At 34.0% G+C, this 22759-nt stretch overlaps 1 protein-coding gene across 2 annotated transcripts in view; it reads right to left on the reverse strand.

Moving 5' to 3' along the window:
- LOC106880761 (probable tRNA(His) guanylyltransferase) overlaps positions 1 to 22759 on the reverse strand; it is a 76545-nt gene that overhangs the window by 42771 nt on the left and 11015 nt on the right. For both annotated transcript variants that reach the window (XM_014930859.2, XM_052973688.1), the window contains exons 2-4: positions 8126 to 8295; positions 7080 to 7168; positions 4182 to 4289 (exon numbers count right to left, since the gene is read on the reverse strand). In XM_014930859.2, coding sequence (XP_014786345.2) covers positions 4182 to 4289; positions 7080 to 7168; positions 8126 to 8288 — 360 coding nt within the window. In that variant the 5' untranslated portion in view covers positions 8289 to 8295. The remainder of the gene's footprint in view (positions 1 to 4181; positions 4290 to 7079; positions 7169 to 8125; positions 8296 to 22759) is intronic.

Consider the following 22759-nt stretch of genomic DNA (forward strand, 5'->3'; position numbering starts at 1 on the left):
AAGGGGTGTGTGTATGTGTGTGAGACAGAGTGAGAGAGCGGTGTGTATGTAGTATTTACTCTCTCTCTCTCATACACACGAACACACACACTCACACACAAAATAGAGAGTGAAGCTTTTTGCTGTTGTTACGTCAATACCGGAAGTTGACATTGAGGAACCTTTTTAAAGAAGTGAATCTTAAATATAAAGCAATATTATTTATTTTTAATTAAAAAAATCAAATGAAGAGCCTAAGATTTATCCGAGGTCAAATTATTCACGCATCACAAGTATGGAAGCATTTGGTGAAGTCGATTTCACGTGAAAAGCGATTACACACACATCTCTGTTTTATATATAGTATAGATTTACAATGTTAATTCAGCTGTTTGAGAATTAAATATGATGACCAAGAACACAATATAGCAATTAAGATGGGATACAGAAGTGAACTTATCATTCAATTGTTTAACATCCTTATGACTTTGGAATTTAAATAATCTCTGTTGTCCTATAGAAATGCAAGCTACTTTGGTTCAAATAATTACAAATCAAGTTACTTCAATATTCTCAATTATTATGAATTTTTCAAGTTCTTTTGAACACATAACCAAAGCAGATGGACACCCTCAGCCAATAATTATCTGACACTTCAAGTTTTCTTCATAATAGATACCTAAATAGTTTGCCTACATTTGAATATAATTCCTTAATTTTAAAAAGTAAACAAACATGAACAAAAAGGGTGCTGATCATGAGACCAAATGCAAGTAGACAAATGTGAGAAAGCTTGACAGACGGAATAGTCAAAACTCTGAATATTGAAACATTTTAGGGGAAAATAATGTGAAAAATGATCTTAAAAGACATTTACTTATGGCTTTGAAATGGAATTTATAATAACATGTCTACTTTTACTATGCTATGCCAATGAAATGGAATATAGTGTGCAATTTCAAGTACAAAATAAAAATAACAATGTAAATATATTACAAAGATACAATACTGAAGAGAGCATAAATAAAATGTTTATTTATGGAGTACTTCCATTCTTGAAATTCTCTCATTATCTAAAAGTTTTCTTTTTGATACAGATCTAAATCAAAGGATAGAAAAACTGAATTATATATTAATAGTATGAAGGGAAATAAGTAAGTGCACAAGTTTATAAAAATTCATTTTGTAAATCATTTGGTATTCTTTTAGCTGTTTCAGTCATTAGATTATGGCTATGAATCAACCCCAGTACTTATTTTACACAACCATTGAAGTGTGAAGCACTCCTCATGACCATAGGTCCATGAGATGGTTGTGACCTGTAAACAGTTTTGAGCAGGAACCAGAAAAAGAAATATGAACACGCAATGCGTATATGCACACAGGATTCATAAAATGGAAGAGAAGAATGAAAACGCAATGCACATCTTACATCTTGTTTTATTTCTCTGTTTTAATTAGGCAGATAACACCATGTTTCTATATCTGTCTTCTCGATTTTTTCCGCATTAGTGGAGAAAAATTTTAAATAGTAGAAAAACGAAAGAATTGTTTATAATGGCAAAGGAAATCCCCATTTCTATGCAACTACACTGCCACCTACTGGAAATGTCAGAGTGAAGTTAGAAAATAGTCTGAAAATTAAAGGCTACACAACAAGATGACAATACTATTCTTATATATAGAAACAATGGCAATTATTAAAGATTCACGATAAAAAAGACTTGGCTGTCCTATGAACTTCTGAAGCAACCTCTTAATGAATAAATGTATATCAGTTAGAAAGTTCTATAAAATAATACTTCTGTTTGTTTATATTTCATAATTTTTACACCCTTGTAAACACATATATGTTCCTATTACTGATCTGATACTTACTAACTACTGTTCCCATAGTTTCTGGTTTTTTAAGTGAACCATTTTAGTTTCTCATAATTCTCTGAAAATAGTAGATGAATTTTCACAGAATCCCAGATACAGAACCTGTGTGTTTGTCTGGTGATGATCACATCTCACCTCTCATAACTGAGGATATTATTCATAAATCGAAAAATTTCAATTCAACTATTAAATCTACCAACCCATCAGCAGTTGTTGGATTTATCATCGTTCCCACAGCCAATATCGAATCTGATGTTTATTATATAACTGAAATTATTATTAAAAATTAAAATTTTACATTATTGGGTTCATGGACAGTCTCCTGGCAGCAATGTATTGCTAAAGACCTTAAAAAAGAGAACAGGAAAGATGCTCAATTGAGACATCAAATAAGCTATATGTTTAACAAGTTATATGATGGTCTACATGCCACATCTGACACCAAAGTACATTGATTTAACCAATTAGTAACTGCTTTCTGTACAGAAATCAAATATACGTCCATGGAAAGACAGTCACAGAGTGCATTTTATGAGACAAAAGTTTTTTTACTATAAAAAAAAAATATTTGCATGCAACTTTGCTGTAATTTGCTTGTTTTATTAAGCCTGGTACTTGTACTATCAGTCTCTTTTGCTGGATTGCTAAGTTATGGGAATGTAAACACACCATCAAGTGGTTGTGAAGCAGTGGTGGAGGACACACACACACACGGAATCTAAAACCATGTGGTTGGGAAGCAAGCTTCTTACCATGTTTAGCATTAAATGAAAACAAGAAAAATATCTAATGAAAGAACAAAGCAGTCAATAAAAATCTTTTTAATCTTCACTTATGCCTTCAATACAAGGGGTACCCAAAAGAAACCAGAATTTTGCAATATTGTTTTATTCACTTAGTTTTACATGTTTACACTTTTATCACCTTCAAAGTATTCTCTATTTGAAGCAATGCATCAGTCCAGGTGCGTTTTCTACTATCTCAAGCAGTGCTGGAACTCTTGCAAAGTGATGTCTTTTAACACCTCTGTCATTTTTGCCTTCACCCCTTCCACATCTGCAAATTCCGTAACACTAGCTTTTGTCACCAGTGATGACTTTAAAAAAAAGATCCGGATCAACTTACAACTGTTTTTCAGTTCATGATACAGTTGTGACTACTTTTGATCTTCCGTGAGCAAGCAAGGCACAAATTTGGCTGCAAGTTTTTTCATTTGCAATTCCTTACCTAAAATGCATTGGCAGGAGTTTCTGGACACATCAGTCATATCAACAAGTTTGTCAATTGTTTGGCGATGGTCCTCCAAGATAAGTTCATGAATTATCATGATGTTTTTGTTCATTGGGGGTGGGGGTCAACACTCATCCTGAACAAGGTCAGTCTTCAAGTGACAAGTGACTAAAGCGTGGAAACAACTCATAAATATGTGTTTTGTTCATAGCAGTGTCCTTGTAAGCTATCTGAGCATGACAACTATTTTGGCTACCATTTTCCCCAGCAGAAAACAGAATTTCATGGAAACACACTGTTCCTTCGTTTCAGCCATTGCAAAAATCAATGCGCATGGAAGAAGCACGGCAAAAAGATGCACCAAGTGCAGTAAGACTTCACCTGATGCTGCCAGCTGGCAGACTGATGCCTGAGGGTCACATCAAGTGGCTTCTATCAGCAGAAGCCTGAACTACAATTGGTTTGTCCCACAGAAAACTTTTCCAGTTGCTTTTGGATACCCTCTTGTATATTGTATTCCTACAACTATTTTGTAAGTAAACAAACCATTTAATCTCACATGCTTTGTTATTTTCACAGAACATAATAAAAAAGTAAATGTTACAATGTTAATCCCATAAACTTTGCTTTAAAATGTTTTTAAAATCACATTCCTCTTATTTTCCCTAGAATAGTTATTCTGATAGGGCTTAAAATAAATGTATATATATGTTTCTCAAATAAACTCCATTTTAAAACAGCAGTTTTTCTACTAAAATAGTTATTCTGATGTAGCTTCAAAAAAAAAAAACAAACGAAAAAAGACAAGCTGATATATTACAATATGTTTCTTGTAAACAAATTTCCTTTTAAAACTGTAAATAGATATTTTACAAGGAAATATTTCAAAATTTCATGTTGAGAATATTCAGTCTTTCAAACTTTCAATATTCTGATTTTCAGGTCATTTGATTTTGCTTTTTTACATTTCGTCATATGACCCAAACTTGAATTAAAGTTAAATATATTACTTTTATAAAATATTAAAAACAAAAAGAGCAAATAAATGACATTGAAAAATGGAAAAAGAATAGAAATAAAAATTATTTTACCTTCTGCCGGATGAGAATTGTACCTTTTTTATGTATATCAGGAAGGTTGTTGTAATTTATATTAAATTCTGTGAATAACATCTCATTCTTGTCACTTGAAAGAGTTCCCTGGAACATATAATGAATATAATTGATTTAATAACTCTCTAACTTTAAAGTTAGAGAAGATGCATTGCCTAATGGTTAATGAGTTAACTTCATTGCTATGGGTTCGATTCACTGCCCAGCACATTAACACATGCTTCAGGTTAGTCCTTGTCTTGTGAGTAAAATTCAGTAGATAGAAAGTATGGAAACCCATTAGAGCATATATGTTTTTTTGGAGTTAGATTTATTTCATTACTAGATTTAACGCCACCACTACCAAGTGGACTTTGAATATTTTAATTGGGAATTACTTTGTTGTAAGCATTTGTTCCAAGTTTCTGGTTTTAGAATAATCTGATAATTTAATATGTTACTTTCTTCCTCATCCGGCCACAAAGACACTGGAAAATGTCAGTGTTGCTGCCCTTTCTCATCTCTTTAATCTCCCAAAGGGAAAGAAGAATAAGCACTAAACTTCAAACCATTTGATATCATTTCATCCAATTAAATACATTTCACTAAGTGTATGGATTTTTTTGCCAATACATCTAAAACTTGTATTTGATGTAGCAGATTCTCATTTATAATCCAGTACCTTAATTCTATATAACAATATCTTTCTAGTACTAAAATAATTTTGAAGGTGTAATCCCTACAGTAAATATATCATCTAAGAAAGCCATGAAGGGACTTCATCATACCATATTCTATCTTAAAAATGGAAGGATAATACACCATGTATCAATGTAAGTTAAGATATGCTTGTAATACATTATGTGAAAAGTTACAAACCTTTCACAATATTGTCAACAAAGAATGTAAACATCATGTTTCTGTTTCACTGAGATGCTGATAAGCAAAGCAGTGAAATATCAACATTCATATGCATGTATGTGTAATCGCAAACACACACACACACACACAAATAAATATACATTCCATACAGTTTGTGTTTACTAATTGATTCCATTCATGATACATCAGTCAGCCTGTAGCTGTAGTAGGTGATACTTTCCCAAGACACTGCACAGTAGGACTAAAGTCAAAACCACAGGGTTGTGTGTGTGTGTGTGTGTGTGTGGAGAGAGCGAGAGAGTGTGTAGGTGAGTTTTCTGTTTCTGTATGTATATGTATATATATGACCTGCATATATATATATTTCATATATATTGACCTTATAACTCGCCTTTCACCTCCTCAACCCCTTTTCTCATTATTATTCTGATTATTCTGAACTTCAGATTTCTATCACCAAATTCTCTGCCTGGTTATCTTCCTTCACATCATCTACATACTCTTCAACCTCAGGTGCATTTGTCCTCCAAAGAAGGACACTATCTAAAATGTCAATCTCCACTTCACCCTACGGCACAATTCACAACACAAGCCAATGAAGGAGCCATTACATTCACCCAACCTGCCAAAATAGCCACCAAACTAGGATTACTATTTTCAACTTTCTTAACAATTAATAAAACTAGCCTGGATATAGTACTCTAGCATATACCAATTAAGAAGGTAGAATGGTCTTGGCTAGACAATTTGTAAAAAAATATTTTAATTCAACAGAGAAATGATCAAAGAAATATGCTATTTAAAAGTCTGTGCAGAGGAAATCTGAAAATGACTCTAAATGAAAAAAGACTAAAATCTGTAAAAAAGTTAGGAGTTTCTCAGCACAATTCTCATTGAAACATTAGGCTATTTACCTAAACTTTAAACATCTTTTTAGGACTCTATTTGGTTATGTCTGACTAGATTTCTACACCTGGAAGGTTCCTCTGCAAGGTACAGGTCTGAACAAAGTTTTTTTCAAAGAAGACCAGAAGTTGCCCATGCATACAAGTCTCCCTGCTTTCCATGCTATTGATATTTATCTAAGGGAAAGACAAGAACTGATATAGCTTCACATTGGTGTTGTCACTGTATTGACAGCTTTGATTTTAGAATGCAGACACTCAGAGCAAATACTAAAAAGCATCCCTCCAATGTTTTAACAATTTTGCCAAACTACCTTCATGGATTAACATGTTTTCACCAAGCCCAAAAAGATGGAAAGTGAATTTGACATCAGTGACAACAGAAATCAGAATGTAAAATGCTAGAACAAATAGTGTAAGGCATTTTGTTCAGCTCAAAAGTCTCCACAAATGTGCCACTTTCAAATAATTACACCTCAAATCACAAATTATGAGTAACAATAACAATAACAGATGCTGGAAGTTCTACCATTTTAGTTCTGAAAACCACCATTCTACACAGAATACATTTAAAAAATTCTAACACTTTACAACAAGTGTGTACTATACTTTTCAAAAATTTAATAAATTACATATAATTTCATTAATAATGAGTAAAATAGCCCATCATTGTCAAATATTGTATGAAAAGCTGAAAATTTAGACAGTTTTGTCATATAATTATAATGTCTGCCTCCTCAGCCCAAAGAGTCAATTTAAAACATCAGCTTTTAGTTCCACTTTTATGCCAAAAAGTTTATGATAAATCTTTCTCTGGACAGAACATCATCTATTGCTTGAAATATTCATATATAATCAGATTACAACTAGGAAATAATGGTATTGGTTCAAAATGATAATGACTGATAATTTGTGTGATAGGTCATAGTGGTATGATCCTGAAAAAGCAGTAGATATTAGTGAAAATACAAATACACTAATGTGAAGAAAATACTGGACAGGGACCTGATAAGAAATATAATCAAATTTTGGGTTATAGCTACAAGAAAGAAACAAAATAGCATTCATTATATATGCGGTTAAAATTATAATATGAAAAAAAATTAATTACTTTTAATCTTGCTTGAGATTCAGCTGGTGAGAGACTCTTTTCTTGGACAAGTTTCCAGAAACAGGTGTTGTAAAGATTATTAATATGACCTAAAATGATTTTTAAAAAATAGTTAGGCATAAAAGAGTAATATATTTTTAGGTACTTAAAATTACAGGAACTGTCCTAGAAATCTGTTTCATATAGCATTAATTACAATCACTCCATACAAATTAAAGCACCAATTTTCTGTTTAGAGTATGATTATATCAAAATGGCATTTCTTCTTCATTCACCTTTGGTGAGAATAGCCTTGACCAGGAGAAGATGATGTCACCAGATTGTCTCATGATCATTGGGTGCTCTGATCCTGAACCATAATACTCACCTGCTGACAGTGGTAACCAACTCACTGCCAATCTCCAACTTAGTTCATCTCTCTCCTTGCTCCATAACCAATAAGAGATTCTTTCTGCTACCTCTCCCATTCTGTAAGCAGTTGCCTTTCTCTCCCTTCCTTTAATTCCAATGATTGGATAGTGGATCCTCTAAAGTCCATGTTTAGATCATTTGTTATAAACTGCATGTTTTTGCAGTAGTTAACAGATTTTCACCTTCCCCTAAGAAATTGGTTGATGACGTTAATTTCCTTTGTGGTTAGCATTACTTGTATCTCTCTTCTTCCAGTGTATTAGTGAGTGTCTGAGCATCTTGTTATGGTGCCATGTGCATCTCCATTAAAGGAGTCTTGTTTTACACCATGACAGTATGTGTACAAGATGCCCCTCTCCTCAAAGTATATACACTTGTGCAGAATTGTTAGTATGGGAGTATGACATATACTGCTCACAACAAGAAAGAGATACCAAAAAATTTCACATGATCTGCCTCTTGGAAATGTTCCCAAGAATACTATTAAATAAATTTAAAACAACACACACTAAAGATATTTTATATAATATTTCCAAATTTCTGAAAGAAAATATACTTTAAGATGACATATTTTATATATAATCAAAGCTATATATTCAAAGCATTAAAGTTTGATCAAAGAAATTCTAACTTACAGTCAGCTTGCCGCCAGCTGAGATAGTCTTTCAGATTTTGGTCAGATGGGTAACATATAGTTCGGGCATCAAAAGAAGGTGGGTATTGAAGATCTTGAGTGCTAAAGTATCGAGACCATGTGAACACAAATGTTGATGTGAACAAACTCACAACATTAGTCATAAGCTTGCTATAAAGAAATACAAGAAGGAAAAAAAGAGGTAAACAATTAACCACTTCTATGATAATGTCTTTTACAAAGGATCTGTTTCATTTAATTCAAGAATTTACAAGGCACTGCTGTTTTGTCTAATTTTATTTCAGTGTTGATTCAGATAATGTTCATCCTATATCCTAAATTACTAGATTTATGAATCAATCTTAGTTTCTGATTATCATTTTTGTCTCTTGAGTTATTCCCTGTTGTCACTCTGATTTGAACACCTATGCTTTATATTTTATGCTGGAATATATAGGATAGATCTGCTATGCCAATATATCACAGGTATGTGACATTTTCATAGTCATTTTGCCCCTGCTAATTTGTCAGTGCTGATTTGATACCAAACTTATTACTTCATTTTGCTTTACTTTGTGTATATGATGGTTGGTGAAATATTGAACAAAATATGGAAAAGAAAAGGTTTTCTTTCAATGGATTTCTATACAACTTTGTCAAAGTAAGCAAAACCAACCATAAATTGAAATTTTAGGGTTGTGAGCAGAAAAATCAATGCAAAGCAAAGCTACATACAAAAACTGGAAAGTTGGTAAGATGTTAAATTTCCATTCACATGAAGCTTCACCAGCATGACAAAAATTACCACGTTTACTCTTTTACTGGTCTCAGTCATTTGACTGTGGCCATGCTGGAGCACCACCTTTTAGTCGAGCAAATCAACCCCAGGACTTATTCTTTGGAAGCCTAGTACTTATTCTATCGGTCTCTTTTGCCAAACCGCTAAGTTACGGGAACATAAACACACCAGCATCGGTTGTCAAGTGATGCTGGGGGACAAATACAGACACACAAACATATATACACACATACATACATATATATGCATATTTACACATGGGTACATGATCTTACAAATAGGTTACATTATTTTCTAAAGATTTTAAAGGAATGGCGGGTTTAATTTAAGATAAAACTGCATATTAACAAAATAGCAATGTCACATTCCATGCAGAAGCTACATATACACATAAGCAATATTATTCACTTTCATTGCAAAAGTTCCTGAAGAACAATATTTCCTGGATATGTGGAGGCACCAACATACATTGGCCTTCTCAATTTTCAATCTATAATTTCAAATGATTTTTGTTTTTCTTAAAGCAAGAAATACATGCAAGCAATATAGTAAGTAAATAGGCTTAAGTTGAATACATGACACCTCTCAGTAAGTTGACTATGAAAGATAATAGTGGAATATATGAAGTAGAATAATTAATAGGAAAATAAGTGCATGTACAAATACATGTAGCATATTAAATATATATTGATGACACATAACATATTATATATATACTGATTAGATTTACCTACAAGAAAAAGGAGAAAATTAATTTGATCATCAGAATTTATTAACATAAAAGCATTATTTGAACATTTTGAGACAGAATTAACTTTTCTATACAAAAAAACAAAAAAAACAATGATTCCAGCTCATGTTGAATAATTTAGAACAAATTCAACAGCTTCAAATGGTTACTCACGAAGTAAAAAGTATATACACAAATACATGTAGCATATTAAATATATATTGATAAAAGAAAATATTACTATGCTATTTTTCAAAAATGCAACTTTATTCAGTTCTTCATTTGGTAATTATGAGCAACACTCCTCAAGTATTCAAAAATATCCGTGTTTTCAAAATTTGTAACAATTTCATATATTCTGTTGTCTGTATCAGTGTTCTTTTTATATTTTAGTAGTTCATTTGAAGTTTATGAGATAACTGATTATTCCTTTGTCATCTAATTTTCTTATTTATATATATATATATATAGTTTAAAGATCCAATGGAAGTAGGATCAATAAAAAAAGTACTCCATCCAGTGAGAGATAAATATCAATTTAAATACACGACCGAAAGAGCTACGAATAGTTTCATGCTTTTATGATACTTGAACAGACATATTTATAAAATACGTGATGTATCTTAAAGCAATCTTTCAGGATCTGTTTATGCATTATATATATTTTTAAAAACAAGGATGCTGGACAGTAAAAAAATGAAGAGAATGTTGGAGCAAAAAGTGGAATAAGAAAAAGAAACAAACTCAAGGAATCTAAGATCCTTGTCCTCCCTGATTGCAGAAAGCACATTAAATACAACTGATTTAGAACAAAATAAGTGAAAATGTGTCAAAGTCTGCAAGATAGTAACTCTATCCGGAACTTATAATTATTGGTGCACTTATAATTCAATAAAAGAAACCTGTGCATGTGTCTACACCTGCTAAAAATTTCAGATCACGAATTAAGCAGTATGTCGGAATTGCTGGATCTAAGAAGAATACGAGATCTTTCTGTTATACACAAGTTGCATTTCTTAGATCCATTAACATATGGCTTGGATTTCTCCACTTAATTGTATGTGGTGTAGAGCCGCTCTTCAAATTCCATATGTGGCTAACCTAGTTGCATTACTTTTATCAATGTCCTCCCTGATTGCAGAAAGCACATTAAATACAACTTAGGCGCAGGAATGGCTGTGTGGTGAGTAGCTTGCTTACCAACCACATGGTTCCAGGTTCATTCCCACTGCGTAGCACCTTGGGCAAGTGTCTTCTACTATAGCCTCAGGCCGACCAAGGCCTTGTGAGTGGATTTGGTGGACAGAGGCTGGAGGAGGCCTGTCGTATGTATGTATATATATATGTATGTTTGTGTGTCTGTATTTGTCCCCCCAGCATCGCTTGACAACTGACGGCGGTGTGTTTACGTCCCCGTAACTTAACGGTTCGGCAAAAGAGACCGATAGAATAAGTACTAGGCTTCCAAAGAATAAGTCCTGGGGTCGATTTGCTTGAGTAAAGGCGGTGTTCCAACATGGCCACAGTCAAATGACTGAAACAAGTAAAAGAGTATAAAAGAATGTGCCAGAAAGAAGACAGGTAGTTTGCATAACGTCTCTTGAATTCACCCTGTAATTCCTATATGGAGCGACCCTCCATCTACTAAACCTGGCACTATGGATACATCTGCCCCTTTATATAAAACAAAGTATTCCTCATATTCTACCATCCCCTATCTACCCACCACCAAATTTTACCAAAGTAAAAATGTAATTCTTCTTTACAGTTGATTTGTCTTGAAGCATAGCTGTAACTTCAGCCTTGTATATGATGGAGTTTATCATACATGCCTGATCACATGGACAAGCTTCAGGCTTTCAATAGTTACAACCGAGAGTGGTTTCTTGATGATCTTTGTGGTAATGTTCATATTGGTGTAGCAGCTGTACGATATTTTTATTGTGCATCTGTTAAAAATTTTCCTGTAGTTAGGATTTATTGGAAAATGTCTATCTAAAAGAGATAGGAATTTCTCGCCTATGTTAGTCTTAAAAGTAAGAAAGAAATGCAGGTCAAACCAAATTATTTTCCTAGGTGTAATTTTTGGTCTATCTTCACAATTCATATTTTTACTTAAAGGGTTGTAATATATTTTATCTTTGATGTCGTTGTTAGCTATGGCATTGTTATAGTAGGGATCTGCCTTCTCAAATATTTGTTTAGAAGATAGATTTGATATCCTTTCAGATTTTTAAAGACTACAGGAGGGTAACAGGACTGTTTATGTATGTATGTGAATTTCTTGTTCGGCTTATGATAGGCTTATAAAAGTGAGAGTTTAAATCCAGGGAATGAGATATTCCCAACTCATTGTTTTGATATAGATCAGCATCATGGGATAAGAACTCAACATTTTAGATGTTTCCCTAGATTTAAATTCCCGCTCTTAGGGAGTTCGTTCATTCAAACAATTGGTGGATTGCATATTAAAAGACTTTGCATTTGTTATAGTTTGGCATGGGTAACTATGGACCATTTTAAATTATATAGAATTGAGTTTTGTTTTAGGTTGTAGATTAACTGAGATAAAGAAGTGCTGTTAGTTTTTGCTTGGGATTTGAAGCTAGAATATTGATTGCTCACTCTGGCTTTGAAGGTGATGCTGCATGAGCTAATGTATACATAATTGGAATTCTCAACTGATACTGTACATTTGTATACAATATTTTTGAGAGGCATCAACTATGTAAGGGACAGTAGAAGGGGTATCTACAGCTGCATAGGATTCTAGAAGGTGCTAAAGATGAATTTACGGGTTATGGTTATCTAGTGTTATATTTATTATCTGTTGTGGTGTTAGAATGGGTATTTTTTAGGGTGTTGAGGAAATCATTGGGGTATGTAGTTTATGGTAGTTCATGTATCTAATGATATTATTTCCATCATTCCTTATTTCAGTAGTGGGTATAGTGGGGTTGTAAGGTAGGATTAGGGTATTGGTGTTAGTAACAAAATTAGGGTAGGTGGTGTGAGGGTCAGTACTGGTAAGAATGTTTAAAGGTGTCCTAAAGTTATGGGTTGGGGGCTGAGGCTTAGGGTGAGTTGTGTTACTATGATTAAAGATAACCAATTGCTGGTTCCTAAGTTTCTTATTGTTCAGATGTTGGATTACACCAGCAATGTTAGTAGTGGTGGAGTAACAAAATTTAATTGATTGGGGTTTGAAGATTTTTCTAAGGGAACAGGAGTAGGGCGAAGAAGAGCTTGGATACTCTGATCTGTTTATTCTGATTAAAAGCATTACACAAATATAGCTTGGGATATGGAAGTGCACACTGCTGTTGATTTCAATGAGCAGTGGTGGATATGGGATCAAGGATCACAGAGTGGGAGGAGTACCTATCAGATTTTTTAGTTTGGTAAATTTTGGGGAAGGGGGTGGATAGGTGGGTGGTAGAATATGAGGAATACTTTGTGTTTTATATAAAGGGGCAGATGTATCCATAGTGCCAGGTTTAGTAGATGGAGGTTCACTCCATATAGGAAGATATTTCATTTGGATTCTTATATCCAGTGCATTGTAGGGTGCAGTTATAATATTCAGCATATTGCTTGAATATTTCCTTACTGGCGGACAGGGATGAAATCCTGTAAGATACACTGTCCACAATAGATTTTAGGACAGACAGAGGGTGATTGGAGGAAAAGGTAACATAGTTAAGGTTCTCACTGAGTTTATGGTATGGGTTGAAAGTGTTGCTTTGTAAATCTAGAGTGACATCTAGGAAATAAACTGTTTTAATGTTGCGACTGAAAGAGACACTAAGGCCCATGTTTTAAAAAAAATATGATTCTTTTCCAAAGTTGTTCTATTTCACAGTTACCAGAGTCCTGGATTGCAAACAGAGTGTCATCCCTATATAGACCACCAGAGCTTCATTAATATCAATTTTTACCCCTTACTCTTTCCCCCCTCTCTCTCTCTTTATTCGTTTCCTTAACAAATTTAGACAATTACCCACTCCCATATATTATTTCGTCGCAAATGTTTTCCTTTTTGTTCTCTTACTGTGCTTTCCACACATTTTCAATCATATCCCTTGCAAGTTAACCTTGATGACAATGTACCTTTATTTGACTAAAGTATCTTAGGCCTGACAAGTAGCAAGCAGTTTACTCCTCATTTGAGTAATTACTACTTCCAAGGTTCTGCTAGTTATGAAACATATGTAGCCAGTATTTTATCAACCCCATTCCCCAAATTTGGATATATATACAAAGTAAAGCAAAAGTCACACATCATAGGAGTTAATTAATTGGTAATGTTTAAAGTATCTAATTTGTTCTGATATTTTATTTTCAGAAACAATTTTGACAAAGTAAAATGGGTGAAAAACTAACAAAGGATGAATGAGTTACCTTAGTGTTTATGTGTGGGAAAGCAGATGCTGCTGCAGAGGAATTCAACAGGCAGAAGAATCCACACTGACTTACAATTGATATGTCAACTGTTGGACATCTAATTAATTGTTTTAAAGAAACTGGTAGTGTTGCTGGCCACCCTTGAAGTGGCAAACCAAAAAGTGCAACCAATCCAACATCAACAGCAGTTGTTTTAGAAACCCTTACAAACAGCCCCCAAAATCAAGAGGAAGTTAAGAGACAGTTTCACATATTTTCCACAGACATCACTTCCATCCTTACAAAGAAGTTCATCTGGTGCAGGAATGCATGTGAACAACCTTGATCACAAAAGAGTTTTGTGATATTTGCAAAACAGTGATTATTCCATATTCTTCAGTGATGAAGCCATGTTTTATCTAAGTAGACACATCAATAGATACAACTGTTGCTATTAGTCTGATAATGACCCTAGATGGCTGCAAGATAGCCATGTGCAAATCAATCCTAGAATTATGGTATGGGCTGAAAGATGGGAAGATTGGTTAATCAATCCTTAGTTCTTTGATGGTAATGTCACAAGTGAAACATACCTTCATATACTATTGGCACTCTCACTGGATTACATGTGTAATGTTCCATTAACAAAAAGATTGAACATGTTCTTTGAACAGGATGGAGTGCCACTACATTTTGCTTTGATTGCACATGACTTTCTAAATGAACATTTCCCTAACAAATGGATAGGCCACTGAGGTCACCAGACCTCACACACTTGAATTTTTATCTATAGGGCCATTTGAAATCAGTTGTTTATCAGACACACCCTATAAATATCAAGGAACCTAAAGAAAGAACTGAAAATGAATGCAGTAAAATAATAGAAGAAACACTTCGACATGTTAATGAATCATGCAGGTACAGAATTAAAATGTGTTATGAAAAGGAAGGGGGCATTTCAAACTGCACATGATACAATTAAATAACTAGCAAATAAAATTTTCATGTGTAATTATACTTTTAATAAATTATCCCTATGGTGCACAACTTTTGCCTCACCCTGTATATATATATATATATTAGTAGTATATGAAAACATGTATGTCTATTTATTAATATTTATCTTTCACCAGATGGAGTACTTTTTTTGATCTAACCATCATGGAACAGTACATTATATATATATATACACACACACACACACACACACATATACATACACACACACGTACGCATACACATATATATACACACAGGTATACCTCAACTTATGTCATTTTGACTTAAGTCAGTTTTGATTATATGTCAGTTTTCAAAAATAATATATGGAAAAATAAAAATCAAGTTAAGTCATTTTAGTTGGTTTTACAGTCTGCCTGCCACAAATATTGGAATCGTAAAGTCACTAGAAAACCATAAAATCATGTTACTGTACAATAAATAAGAATAAAAGCATATAAAATGATCTTAAAATATCTACAGTAAATGTTAAGAAACACACCATAAAGTAGTATAGCTTAGTGAAAGAAATCATGAAATCAGACGTGTTGTCTTATTTATCGGCCTATTGGAGCTCATTTTGCACTGTAGTTCCAATATCTACCGTTAGGCGTCGTTGTCACTTGTGATACCCGCGTTTGTTTTGAATTCAGATTTATTTACATGTGTTCATTGGCTAATTTCTCATTCGCATTGATCTATGACTTTATTTTTTGCCCTCGTGGCTCCTAAGAAAATTCATATTGAAAGTGATAAGCATCATGCTATAACGCTGGAAGATAAACTGGCTATGATAAAACGCCATGAAAAACGTGAAAAAGTGGTAGCAATTGCATGATCTTTTGGGATGAGTCGCACAATTGTATCGACGATTGTACATAATAAGGTCAAGATTTTAGCACATATCAAATCTGAAGCCCCAGATATGAACTACACTGTCATCAATAAGAAAAGAGGCAAAATCTTTGAAGAAAGGGAAAGTCTTCTTTCTCTTTGGATTGTTAGGTTGAATTGTCAGTGTGCTACTATTAGTCAAGAAATCATTCAAGAGAAAGTGTTGTCTTTCTTTGAGGACCTGAAGAAAAAATATCTGAATGAGAAAGATGTTCAAGGCAAGTCAAAGATGGTTCATGAGATTTAAGGAGTGAAGAAGTTATCACTCCATTAAAAAGCTTGGTGAAAGTGCATCAGCTGACAAACAAGGAGCAGTGGAATTTTCTATTGCATTAAAGAAGATCATCAAAGAAAACAAATTTCTTCCCGAACAGATTTTTAACGGAGATGAAACTGGATTGTATTGGAAAAAATTGCCAGACCGTTCATTCATTTCCAAGGAGAAAACTATTCCCGGCTATAAGGTCTCAAAAGAATGTGTGACCATTATGTTGGAAAGTAATGGTGCAGGAGATTCTAAGTTAAAGTCATTGCTAGTGTATCTTGCACACAACCCCCATGCCATGAAGAACATACCCAAGGCATCTCTCCCTGTTATATGGATGACTAATTCAAAAGCATGGGTTACTGTTGTTGTTTTTGAACATAGCAGCAGCATGGAATGATGTATAAAGCACAGCTATGAATGGTGTATGGAAGAAGCTTTACCCGCAATTCATGAATGATTTTAAGGGATTTTATAATATTGCCATCAACAAAACTTTGGTGACTACAAGCAAAGAACTGGAAATGGATTTGGAGGAGGAGGATTTCACAGATTTATTTGAAAAAGACAAGCAGCCACTGACGAACAAGGATTTGATAGAGATTCATGAGCAGGAAAGTAAAGAAGAGGAAGTTGAACCTAAGCCAAATCACTTTACCTTTAAGAAAATGCAGCAAGCTTTTGCATTATTTCGAAAAAGGTCTTTCTATGTTCAAGGATATGTATACAAATGCCCGATGCTTTTCCAAGATTATGGGCACTTGTCATGAAGCTTTTGCTCCTTAGAATGTAATCCTTGAGGAAAAGAAGACAGTTCAAGGAACTCTCAACCAGTTTTTTAAGCACATCGAACAACAAGAACAGCCAGAATCAGCTGTTGATGTTGATGGTCTACAGCCATCTACATCCGCGATGTAAACCACCAAATTGTATGTACGTTTTCCGTAAATTAAAAAATTTTGTTTTTGTTTTTTTACTATTGCAAAATAATAATTACTGAATTTGTTTTTTAAGCTTAAAAAAGGCTTTTACTTTATCATGTCTTATTGCAAACCGCATTCATAAATAAAGTGTCCGTGTTGTATGGTAAACACCACCAAACTGTATTCGTAAATTTAGATTACTTTTTTTTTTTACTGTACTAAAAAATAAAAATTGCTTGTTTGTAAGCTTAAAATAGGATTTTTTAAACGGGTATTATTGAAAATGCATTCATAAATAAAGTACTAAACTGGAAATGGTTATTATCAGTTTAGCCTAGAGACAAGTAAATTCAGCCTAGCCTAGTCTAGAGATAAGTTAATTAATGACATAGGGTGAAGTATGCCTGTATATGTATATTTATATATATATACATATATATATATATGTGTGTATATATATATGTGTGTATATATATATATATATATATATATATATATATATATATATATATATATATACACACACATATATACGTACATATATATACACACATACATATATGTTGTGTATACATATATATTTTTGTGCATCTTTTGTGCATGCCACAAAAGTTTGTGCAGCAGCCGACCTGGCTACATCAAGACCACCACAATCAACAGACATGGGATGGCCTCCCCTAATGCCAACACAGTCATCATGCCAATATTTTTACTAAATATTGGAGGCCTAGTGCATCACGACAAAAGCAAAATCTTTTTCCTAAGAAACCTTGCTGCATGCAATCAAGCGCTATGCATAGCACTTGTGGAAACTCATCTGAGGCCTGATATAGTAGAAGCAGAAGTACACGTACCAAAATATACCATACTGCAAACAGACAAGGGAATTGAGTCATGGTGGAGTTGTTGTATACATCCATGAGGACCTCACACCCTTGGTCCTACTGTCATACTCAAATTCAGTCTAGTTGTATACATAAAACATCACAATATTGTCATATGCAATACATATCACCCATCAGATGCTCTAAACCACAAGGGCAAGAATAAAAGAATATTCCTCACAAGAATAAAAGAAATCTTCATGAAACTGGAACATCACATGAGTGTGTTTCTATGGGTGATTTCAACTTCCCCAGTGTTAAATGGCCCGAGGGCCTCATGTTCTCAGGAATGATTCACTGCAAATAACTACAGATGGAGTTCCTGCTCAACCTCACCAATGCCCTATTCATGGAGCAAATTGTGCACCGACCAACAAGGGTGAATAACATATTGGATCTCTGCTTCACAAACAATATGGACATCTTTCATGATGTGAAAGCAACGCCAACATTAGTTATGGATCACAACATAATAGAGCTGACTATGTATGGACCAAAAGTAACCAGTAACATACAGCCTAAAGGAAGCACCCAAAATCTCTCCATCTGAACTTCCACAAAGCAGACTGGAAATCGATCCAAAAAGAGATCCTCAAACAGGACTGGCTGAAATGTCTCTCCACACCAGACACTGGCATGAAACTAGGATATTTCATGTCTGTTATGCAAACCATATGCCAGAAATATGTCCCAGAGCACAAGGCTAACACAAAAAGGAACAAGATTCCAAGGGAGAGGACAATCCTCATGAGACAACAGATGAAGGTTGCAAATTGCTTCAATCAATATCCCAAAAGTAGAGAAAGGTCCCGCCTAAAAGCAACACTGATAGAGACTGAAAACAGCCTGCAAAAATCCTATGTGAAGGAGAGAGCAGACAAAGAAGCCTAGGTTATAAAAAACATTAAGTCAAACCCAAAGGCCTTCCTTCATTATGCCAAAGAAACAGCCTCAGAACACTGCAAAATAGGACCTCTCTTCCAGAAGGATGGCTCCCTCACAGATAACCCAATCAAAATCACTGAATGACCAGTTCAAAAGTGCCTTTTGATACCCAGCATGATTTTCAACCAGGTAGGAGCTGCCTGATCCAGTTCCTACAGCACTGAGTGGGTGTTGAGACAAACTAATAAATATAATTACATAACTTCTGGTCTTTCATAATTTATTAATATACTAGATGTACTTGTGACCTGTTGGGTCACAACCACTCCAGGTTGAAAATGTCGATGCATGGTGGCAAAGGAAAAAGTTTTATTTTATTAAAATGTTTTATTTAAAAGGCATAAAAACAGACAAAGAGACCCTTCTGTGAGTTTATTTCAAACTCCATGTTATACATATAGAAACCATATGACAGCACAAGGAAGAAACATAGTCCAAAATTTTCGCAATGCAACTACATATTAAGGGAGGGAAAAAGAATGCATAGTAATTTTCCCTTTAAGAAAAAAATCAAGTTGAAAAATGTTGCTTTGAAGTGCCGACTCATAAATGAAGGAACCTTCTCCAAAGTTTGCCCTAAAAATTTGTGAATTGTCATGACAAATGACAACAATCCTGGAAATTGCTTCCTCTTCAAAGTATGCCCTCTTTTTCACTTAAATTCAACTTTATTCTGAGTATCAATACAACTTCATTAGCAAATATTCCAGAATTAATTATTATAATGATGACATTCTCTTTTAATTCTTGTACAATCAATCTAGTTCCATTACAAAGCTTTGGTGGATTCAGATTCCTTAACAATATAATTAGCGAGCCAACTTTCAATTTCAGCTTATGAGAGGGTATGCTAGAAAATTCCAGGGAATTTTAAAATTCTAATGGAAAAAGTGTAACATTAGCTTCTCCATATAGACTGTCAAAAGATCTGTACTCTTTCAGCTCTCCTGGAAATAATTTAATACATTCTTTATTTATGGCTCTTAAGATGTCATTCTTCGTGACTAATATGCAGTTCTTTGAGAAGAGGTTCATCTGCTCTTCAAATGAAGGCCTTTTTGGTGGCATTTGGGAAAAATATTCTTATAAATTCCTATTAAAAATATCTCATAAATATATAAGGAGAATTTCTATTTTTCACTCCACAGCACTCCAAAAGTTGTATAAATGATTGAGGGATAAATAAAGGAAGTAAGAAAAAAGGACAGATGGTATAACCGCCACATATGGACATTTTCAACTTGATTTTCTTTTTCTTAAAGAGGGAAATGACTATTTTATTTGTAAATTTTATCATCTTAATCATAGATAACAATGGCATGGATAGTAGACAGGGTAATAATAAGAGCAAATGATAGATGTATTAGGGAGATGACAGGAGACTAAAGGTACAACCCTGATATGTATAAATATATAAATACATATACTTAAATAAATACATATACCTACATGTGTGTATGTGTAGGATGTATTTGTGTGCATGTATGTCAATGTGTTTATACATGCATATCTATTTAACTATGTGTGTCTAGATGTGTCCAACTGCATATTTAAATAAATGCATATTCATTGAATGATTCTTAAGAAGCTATAAAACATTGCAATGGCAATCAACTATGGGTGTATGATTCCTTATAGTTGAAATAGCTGTATGCTGATGAAGGTGATTACATAACTTCTATCTATATTTTTTCATTATCTTGGGTTGAAATTTTATATTCTTATTCCACATATTGCTTGGTGTTCATTTTGATGTGTGAAATAGATTAACAAATTTTAAAAAGTATGTGACCACCCCTACCCATCGCATACACCCACCACCCAATTCTGCATTTTGAATACTGAAAATTTAAGGAACTGTAAACTTATTTTAATGTTATTAATTTTGTATTGGTTAAATATTATAACTTTTTATAAATTATATGCAAACCCCACTTACCTGAAAAAAAATAATAAAACAGTTATTGGAATCTTTATTTATTTATATAGTTTGTATTAATTTTTTTATATAAAAAAAAAAAGCTTATAATAAGTAAAGCGCTTTCAACATAAAAAAATGTAAATTCTTAATGACTATTATGATATATAATAAAAAAATTTATGCACAAACCTCAAACAAAAAACGTGAACATAATAGTATTTACTATTTAAATGACCATTGTCCTTTCCAGTCAAAGTGAGGTAAACTTTGTCTTGATTTTTGTACATTTAATATGAATTTGTGCCTACTTTTGTATCCTATTCTGACTTTTGAAACTTTTGTCACTAAACTGATAGCATGCTCAACTCCTTGGCTATGAAGGGAAGAGGTATTGCTGTTAATGGTCTTGAACAAGCTTTAAGAAGACTAACATTCGTAAAGTTCCGTAAAACTGGAGAGGATGTTATAACTGCATTTTCCCAGTGGTTCAAAATTAATTTTGCTTGGCAGTTTGAAATTTCTTAATTCTTCATGTGACATTCAGGGAAAAGTTCTTGCTTTAATAATTTGTTGAATTGTTACTTCCCTAATTTGTCTTCTTCCATCAGTCAGCATAGTCAGTAAAATATTCTCCAGATGGGCGATTTCTCCATAACTTCTTTATGATCTTGGTTCATATCTTGCATTAATTGTGCCATATATCAAAAATTACTTGCTCCATCATGTAACTTTGGGTGAGATTTAATCCAGAATCAGCTTGGAGCATAAACTTGCGTCATGATTTTAATAAGATCCATAATATTCTTTTGGAGATTTTTTTCCAAAACATAAGCAAAGAATTTTGTTTGCATATGTTAACCACCTTGCATGATGGATTTTACCAGGTGGTTTTGTTGCTAACTGCTCAGAAACAAACCTACCTCAATACTGAGGTGGCGAGCTGGCAGAAACATTAGCACGCTGAGCAAAATACTTAACGGTATTTCATCTGTCTTTATGGGCGGAGTTCAAATTTCACCAAGGTTAACTTTACCTTTCATCCTTTTGGGGTCAATAAATTAAGTACCAGTTGCGTACTGGGGTCGATCTAATCGACTGGCCCCAACCCCCAAAATTTCAGGACTTGTGACTAGAGTAGAAAAGAATACTGAGACACATTAGGGCTGTTAGACAAAAGAAACAGGCTTGGAAGGACTGGAAGAACGGTGGTAGCAGGGAATTGTATCAGACTGCCAGAAGGGAAGCTAGGCGACAGGTTTATTTAGCCAAAGGAGAAGCAGAAAAGAAAAAATTTGCAAAAATCTGCGCCATGAGGACCAAAGACTTGAGGTATTTCGTGTTGCAAGACAGCGTGTGAGAGAGAGTCGTGATGTCGTGGGAGAGAAATGTATTCGCATGGATGATGGTACACTTGCACTAAACGAGGCTGCAAAGAAAGAGGTTTGGAGATGCCACTATGAAAGACTGCTCAATAAAGAGAATGAATCGGAGAAAGAGAGTCTGCCGAATGTCGATCCAACAGAGGGACCAGCTATCCAAGTTGACAGTACCATGGTAGATAAAGCAATTAAGGGTATGAAGACAGGGAAAGCACCCGCCCATCAGGAATCACTGCAGAGATGCTCAAAATATCTGGCAGTGTCGGCTATAGCTTAGTCACCCGTATTACGAACCAGGTGATACACGAAGGAGTCATACCCAATGGCTGGTGTAGCAGCACCATAGTCAACTGTTATAAAGGTAAAGGTGACACTTTAGATACAAATAATTACAGAGGTATCAAGTTGTTAGATCAGGTAATGAAAGTCATGGGGAGGGTCATAGCCCAACTAATTAGGGAGAGAGTTAGTTTAGATGAGATGCAGTTTAGGTTCATGCCAGGGAAAAGCACC

Source organism: Octopus bimaculoides, chromosome 16 (genome assembly GCF_001194135.2).
Source record: "Octopus bimaculoides isolate UCB-OBI-ISO-001 chromosome 16, ASM119413v2, whole genome shotgun sequence".
NCBI lineage: Eukaryota > Metazoa > Mollusca > Cephalopoda > Octopoda > Octopodidae > Octopus > Octopus bimaculoides.